The following is a 7,203-nucleotide window of genomic DNA, read 5'->3' on the forward strand; positions in this document are numbered from 1 at the left end:
AAAGTCAAATAAAAACCAAGAATTATTGTTTTCAGCCTCTCAGCATGAAGACTTGTGGTTTCTCCATCGTTTCATTATTTTTGTCATTGATTTTTGAGTTGCCTTTCAATTCTGTCCTTTGTAGGTTGATCATTTTTACTTCCATCAAATGATATAGCATACCTTCATCCCTAACACATTACCCAGCCCACATCTGCATAGATATCCAGCATGTTTGTTTTTTCCATTGAGATCTGATGTGTTTATGTAGTCAAGCTTTAAATGTCAAGGAAAAAAAAGAAAAAAAAAAAAGCCTTTTAAGTCTCCGGATCCTCCCAGTTCGATTTAATTTCACTGAACTTCAAGCACGTCACCACAGAAGTCAACAAACTGGAAGCAAAAACATTCATTCAATTTGACACTAACAGACCTTAGTGAAGAAAGAACAGTTGCCTTCAGACACCCAGGCCACAGCACCTGCCACCGAGGGGAAGGTTTCACACCCATCTCCAGCATCAATCACTGTATAGGACTTTGAGCCCCAGCGTGCCATGAGCCAGTCATATCTGGCATCTAGTCTTTTAATGATCACAGGCATCTTCCACTCTGCAGGGGGGAGCCAAGAATTACAAATAAATGATTCCTCTCAACATTCCTCTGCATTCTAAATATTAATATCTACTAATAAACAGACCTGAAATTAACCTTCTGACTTCACTCCTCTAAAAATCAGGCAGGTCAAGAGAAAAATCATTTGCAGAGTCTGATTCCATGCACTGTCTTACCCTCTGAGATGAAAGCAGCCTGGGAAAGACCACAGCCGTGTCCCATGCAGCTCCAGTAGTAAAGCACTCTGGGGATCCAGTTACCCAGAGCAAAGACGGGCACCGGAGAGAAGTGCAGCCTGGACAGAACCTCCTTTTTACTGCAGAAACGTAAAAGAGGCAAGCGCACGGATGGTTATATTAACGCTGGAAGAACCATAAAACCTTATTTTCAGCTCCAAGTTTAAACTCTTGGACTTCAAAATAATCAATTTATTTCATACAGTTCATCTGCTAACTTAGGGGGGGGAAAAAAAAAAAAAAAAAAAAAAAGCCATTTTAGTCACATGCCTTCTGATTGGCTGCACTTCAAAAGCAGAAGATCAGAGCATCAGGTGGTTGTGGTTTCTGTGTCTTAGATCAGCGGTCCCCAACCTTTTTTGCACCACGGACCGGTTTATCACCAGTGTGTGAATGTGTGTGTGACTAAATGTGTAAAGCACTTTGGGGTCTTTAGGGACTAGTAAAGCGCTATACAAATACAGGCCATTTACCATTTATGTCAGACAATATTTTCACAGACCAGCCTTTAAGGTGTGGCGGATAAATACAACAAAATAACACCAGTACCGGTAGCAAAAAAAAGAAAAAGAAAGAAGATTTATTCATAACACACAGGAAAAGACCCAGGGAAACTGAGTTAACGATAAAAAAGATAAACAAAATAACGATAAAAACCTTGAAAACCATAAATTTCACACTCGAGCCTCAACTCTTGCAGCACGGTACCAAACAACTCACAGACAGGGATATCCCCTGTGACATCATACAGAACCAAGAAAAACTGTCCAACACAAAGCACTTAGATGTGTCTGAAGCCTTTGATGGCCATATTTAATGCAAGCATCCACCATTTTAAGTGCACATATTTGAAAGTAAGAAAAATCCTTCATAGGTTAACTCTAAACAACCCAAGAAAATGGTTAATACAATAAATGTCACTCTGGCAGTGACATTTGGGATCTTGCTCATGTTAATAAAACATTGAGATTTAAATAAAAACATCATGTTTTCCAATAGACTAAGGAGTTCTAGGTACTTTTTACTTCTGCTGCGCTTCCCTTTTTTCCCAGTGCAGTTTCCTGTGTTTGGTACAGTATGTTGTCACTATTGTTAAGATGGTTCCTGTTTCACATAACCGATTATTTTACAGCTTTGAGGATTAATGTTCCTGAAAACTGTAAAATAAAATATCAGCCTCCTGTGCAAGTTTAAAAAAAAAAAAAAAAAAAAGGAAATATACTCTGCTCATTTAATCTTCCAAGAAACTTTTTAATGTCAAAACTGTTTCACAGCACAGAGTTGAAATAAATGATGAAAGTGCTAAAATTATCCATCGTATGAAATCTATATTTTATGATCTTTTGGAAGGCCCTGTGTGTTTCACGTTCAAATAGAAAAAGGTAAATTTCCAGTCATATAAACTGAAATTTTATAGTTTACAGACAAAATTAGCTTATGGATGGGAATGCATTAGAGAGGAAACAAGTGGGTCTCAAAGCTTTATGGAATTTGAACCAGAGCAGAAAAGAAGTCACATTTCACAAGTCTGCAGGTTTTTTGTTGTTAAAACCGTTTAATTTTTAACGGGCGACCGTGGATCAGGGGGTTGGGAATCGCATCTGTAACCGGAAGGTCGCTGGTTCGATCCATGGGCGCTCTGTCCTGGTCGTTGTGTCCTTGGGCAAGACACTTTACCCTACTTGCCTACTGGTATTGGCCAGAGGGGCAGATGGCGCGATATGGCAGCCTCACTTCTGTCAGTCTGCCCCAGGGCAGCTGTGGCTACAACTGTAGCTGCCTCCACCAGTGTATGAATGTGAGAGTGAATGAATAGTGGTATTGTAAAGCGCTTTGGGTGCCTTGAAAAGCGCTATATAAATCCAATCCATTATTATTATTAATTTTGCATCTGAAGCTCTCAAACTGTCTTTAAATAAAACCAGCAACTCCAACTCTATGCAGTCACGTGAAAATACTAAGTACAGGTTCTACTATTCAAATGAACATGATCATCAGCAGGTATTAGCGCCCACTCAAAGTACAGACCTCAATCTGACTGAAATGCTGTGGAGGGACCTTAAGAGAGCTGTGCATAATTTAATGCTCACAGGCCTCAGTGAACTGAAGAAGAGTGGGCCAACATTTACCCCCCAACAGGGACAGAGGCTGAAAGTCACACACAGAACCATTACTTCAAAGTTCCTACTGCTAAAGGTCGTTCTACAACTTATTCAATCATTGGATGGACTTAGTGTTTCACAGTACGTCTTTTGCCACTTCAAGTTGCTGAAGCCAAAGATTTAACCAACCTGCAAAAATATTAAAATTGACAGAAATTTATCCCCAAGTGAACTTTCAAGCACTTTAAATGATTTATATTTGTCAGTCATAATATGCACCACATTTGCTTTGTTGCTCCTGCTGATATTTGTGTTCTGTTGTGTTGTTTTATTACCCGATCCATCATCCTCTTCACTATCTGTGCAGTACTTTGCATGTCATTTCTGTAGTGATGTTGTGATTGCATTTAAAAGTGGGTGTGCTGAAATATTTCCAGATGTGTACAGCTGTTCTTTTAAGCCTTTTTTCTGTTCCATTTTCACGTGAAGCTTTTAGCCTCTAGTGGAGGTTGCATGTTCTGAATCCCTGTCCATATCTAACATTTGACAGAAAAGCGAAGTTTAGCCTTGTGCTTCAAAACTAGACTGTGCGTATGTAAAGTTAAGCATAGGTAACTCCACCACCCACAACAGAAAAATTTTGCGTAAACAGCTTCAGGATATTAATTAATTAAATATAATTGTATTGACACCGAGTATGTTTTACTCAGTGCAGGTATGCATTGCCAAGTGCTATTAAACATCTGTTTTCTATCACCACTGGAACCCAATTCGTCTGCCTTACAACGAGGATGAGTCCTTCACGCTCACCTGTGGGCGGCAGCCCGCAGCACCTGCTCCCGCATCCAGAGAACATCATTGACCACAGAGTCGTCCAGGGATAGGAAGAGCACTTGTGTGCTGTTCGGAAGTTCCTCCACGAGACTTTTTAGCGAAGACTCTGAGCTCCAAAGGCACTCCAGAAACCCTGAGTTGTTGGTGAAGGCGTGGATCACCAGAGGTCCCCTCAAAGCGTCGGGCTGGAAGGAAAACTCCCCATCCAGAGTTGGTACTTTGAACGCGTCCGCTGGGTCACCGGGCTCCGGCCCTGCGGGAGGTTGCCGAGATCTCAAACTCACCGTGCTGTCACCTTCGGTCAGCAACACCTGGCGCCTCGGTCTCCCTCCTGTTTCAGCGATATGAGCTGCCACAACAATCAGGAACCACAACAGCGCAGACTTTGAACGCAACAAAGCCATGTTCCCGGTGTAAGCTAGTGCCCGTGAACTCACCACGAACAACCGAGGTCGGACATCACTTCGCCAAAAGTTAACTTAAACTTAAAGGGTCAGAGTCTGTTTAAGCTGTCCCCAGACGACCTGTGATTTCCTCCTTCCACCTAATCATGACATCCAAACATTTGAGCTGGAGGCGGGCCGAGCCGCTGTCTACGGCAGCCCTGCGGGGACACAGGTCCAGGAAAGCGCAAACGGTACTTTTAACGGAAAATGATCTGAAACAGAGAATTTGATTGGTCGTCAAAATAATTAAATCTGTCGTCATAAAACGCTTAGTTGAGGCGGAAAACAATAGCAAAACAATAGGAGACAATAGATGCAAAACGACTAGCAGAAATAAATTTTCAACATCTCGCGAGATTTGATGACCTGACCTATTTCAGAGAAATGTTTTAAGACCCCTGACATGTCTATGAACCATCCGAGGATAAAAAAGAATCCAACTTAAAGGGGAACCAGTGTAGCGTTTACACATAACAGCCGAGTTAAAGAAGCAGTTTTAAAGTTTAGCATCAGGTACTTTGTTACTGCTGACCTGTTTCAAAAACACAGAAACTATAACCATTGCGGGGCAAAAAAGAAAGAAAGAAAAGAACCACAGCAGGTGAACAGTGTAAGTGCTTAAGAACATGAATAAAAACATCAAGGAAAGACTTGATACTGGTCCTGAAAAACGTATCTGGTTCTTTAGTTGATCAATCTACTGTTGACTGAATCAGAATCAGAACTTTATTAGTTCCTAAAGAAATTATACTGAAGCCACCTTGGCAACATGTCTTGTTCACAACTGAACAATATCAGTCATTGATCCTCGTCTTACCGACGCAGTGTGTTCATACCTCATTAGAATTGTAAAATACTGTGTTTTGGCTTTATATACTTTATTTACATACATGTTTCCCCCTATTACCAGTTTTCTTTCCAAAATATGAAGAAATGAAAGACACTTTAAGACTTTTGCATAGTATTGTACACATTTACCCGTGTTTACCCCCCAGTTGTGGTAGATAGCAGTTGCTCCTTGTGCCTGGTTCTGCCGAAGGGTTCATCCTGTTAAAAGTGACATTTTTTTTTCTTCCTACTGTTGCCAAGTGCTTGCTTATCGGGGGAATTTCCTTGTATTATTGTAGGGTCTTTACCTAACAATATAAAGCACCGTGCAGGTGACTGTTGTTATGAATGGGTGCTGTATAAATAAAACGTAATTAAACTGAATCGTATTCTTTTATCTCAATAAAAATATTTAAAAGGTTATCCGACACGAGCCATTTCAAGAACTAGAGTATGCCATTACAACATATATTGGTTGCTATTATTAAGAAAACTATTCAGTTTTATCGATATAAAGTAAACAATGTAAAGTACAAGTATAATGTAGCTCTTTATATAACCGTATCTCATTCATCAGGACATTTTCTTGCACATCTGCTAATACAAAAACTAAGGCATGTCTCAGAGAGCTTCACCATATCACAATCATGTCAAATTTGAGGTTACATATTGAGAAATTAAGATGTAAAAGGAAGTACAAAACCAAATAAAAAATGGATTTTAAAAAAAGTGGTGGTTACATACAGCAACAATAAGCTGCTAAATGCACAAATCAGAGTCCACACTGCAGTGTGGACCTGTAGGAGACCTTGAAAATGATAGTTACGCACTGAAAATTAATAATAATTTATTTTCCTTTAATCTTTATTTATTTATTTTATTTAGGACAGTGCATGTTAATGAACATAAATGTAAAAAAAAAATTTACATGAATGTAAACATACCAGATTATAGCCAAGGGCTAATTTCCATCTGTTGTCCTTAAGCATAAAAAATAGACATAATAATTCATAAAAATTCATCATTCATTCATAATAAAAACTCCATCACCAAACTTACACATTCACACCATTCTGTTCCCAAATAAAACATTAAAACTATACAACTCATACATGATCACACACTTGATTTGTCCATAACCAGTTTTTGACTCTTTTACTGTTAATTTAACGATTTTCCATGTGCTGTGAAGATGTTCCAATTATATCATATAGCGTAGTCTGATAAGCATTTTAGCCAGTATTAAAGTAGTCCAGTTCAAAACATTTCTCTGAACAAGTCACACAAGACCATTTAGAAGACGTACGTGCAACAAGTGACTCAGAATAATTGCCGGAGATGAGCATCAGCCCTCATCTTTCACTCACACAGCTGTGCGTAAAAGCGCGCAAACGTTGCGTAAAGGGACCTCGGCACAAGAACCGTGGATGTTGCTCTCTTCATCTGAAACTCAGCAGTGAGGTGTGATCCACTTGCACACAGATATTTATTATCTGTGTTCCTGGCTAAGTACACACAGTCTGCAGTGATGGAAACGCTTAAACTTGTTTTCATTTCTGTGCTGCTTCTGTCAAACGTTTTCTGTCAAGATATGGATGCTGACATCTGGAGAGAAGACATCGAGGAGGTAAAATTTTATAAACCTGCTGGCACTTTCTTTGCTGCCAGCGTCCTTTCAGAGTACGTATAAAGAAAGTTAAAACAAAGTATGTGATTATGATTAATGCTTAGGCTCAAAACCTTTTAATGAAATAATTTCTTGGATTCGGTTTCAGGCTTCTATTGTATTTTTTCCTCATATGGAAAAAAGAGAATGTTTAATATTAAACGTCTTTATTTGCTTGTGTTTGTCTCATATAAGGAAAAATGGCCAAACTCTAAAGAAATTCAAGACATTTTAGTGAGAATGATCAGAAAACCAGGATCTCGCCAACATCTTGGATTTATGGGGAGAAAGGAGTCTGGTAAGACGATATGACGGCATTTTGAACAAATTTATGCAGATTTATGTTTTAAACTGCTCATCTACCCAGAGAGAGTTCACTCATCCATTTAATTCTTCACAAACAGGAAAAACACGGACGGCACGTAAACGTAAGTTTTATAACTTTCTATTTTTTGCATTTCAGTTCAGCATTATTTCAGAGTTAAAAAATAAATAAATAAATA

At 39.1% G+C, this 7,203-nt stretch overlaps 1 protein-coding gene and 1 long non-coding RNA gene across 2 annotated transcripts in view; one reads left to right on the forward strand and one right to left on the reverse strand.

The window, feature by feature from the left end:
* LOC102206249 (uncharacterized) overlaps positions 1 to 4,393 on the reverse strand; it is an 11,467-nt gene extending 7,074 nt beyond the window's left edge. The window contains exons 1-3 of the mRNA XM_005751490.1: positions 3,737 to 4,393; positions 765 to 904; positions 410 to 585 (exon numbers count right to left, since the gene is read on the reverse strand). Of these exons, the coding sequence (XP_005751547.1) occupies positions 410 to 585; positions 765 to 904; positions 3,737 to 4,164 (744 nt within the window). The 5' untranslated portion in view covers positions 4,165 to 4,393. The remainder of the gene's footprint in view (positions 1 to 409; positions 586 to 764; positions 905 to 3,736) is intronic.
* Positions 4,394 to 6,425: 2,032 nt separating this feature from the next.
* The window catches only part of LOC102204375 (uncharacterized), a 1,312-nt gene continuing 534 nt past the window's right edge, over positions 6,426 to 7,203 (forward strand). The window contains exons 1-3 of the long non-coding RNA XR_312242.1: positions 6,426 to 6,661; positions 6,896 to 6,998; positions 7,105 to 7,128. This is a non-coding gene — a long non-coding RNA (uncharacterized LOC102204375). The remainder of the gene's footprint in view (positions 6,662 to 6,895; positions 6,999 to 7,104; positions 7,129 to 7,203) is intronic.

This window comes from Pundamilia nyererei, unplaced genomic scaffold (genome assembly GCF_000239375.1).
Source record: "Pundamilia nyererei isolate P.nyererei 1_Seehausen unplaced genomic scaffold, PunNye1.0 scaffold00313, whole genome shotgun sequence".
Taxonomy (NCBI): Eukaryota; Metazoa; Chordata; class Actinopteri; order Cichliformes; family Cichlidae; genus Pundamilia; species Pundamilia nyererei.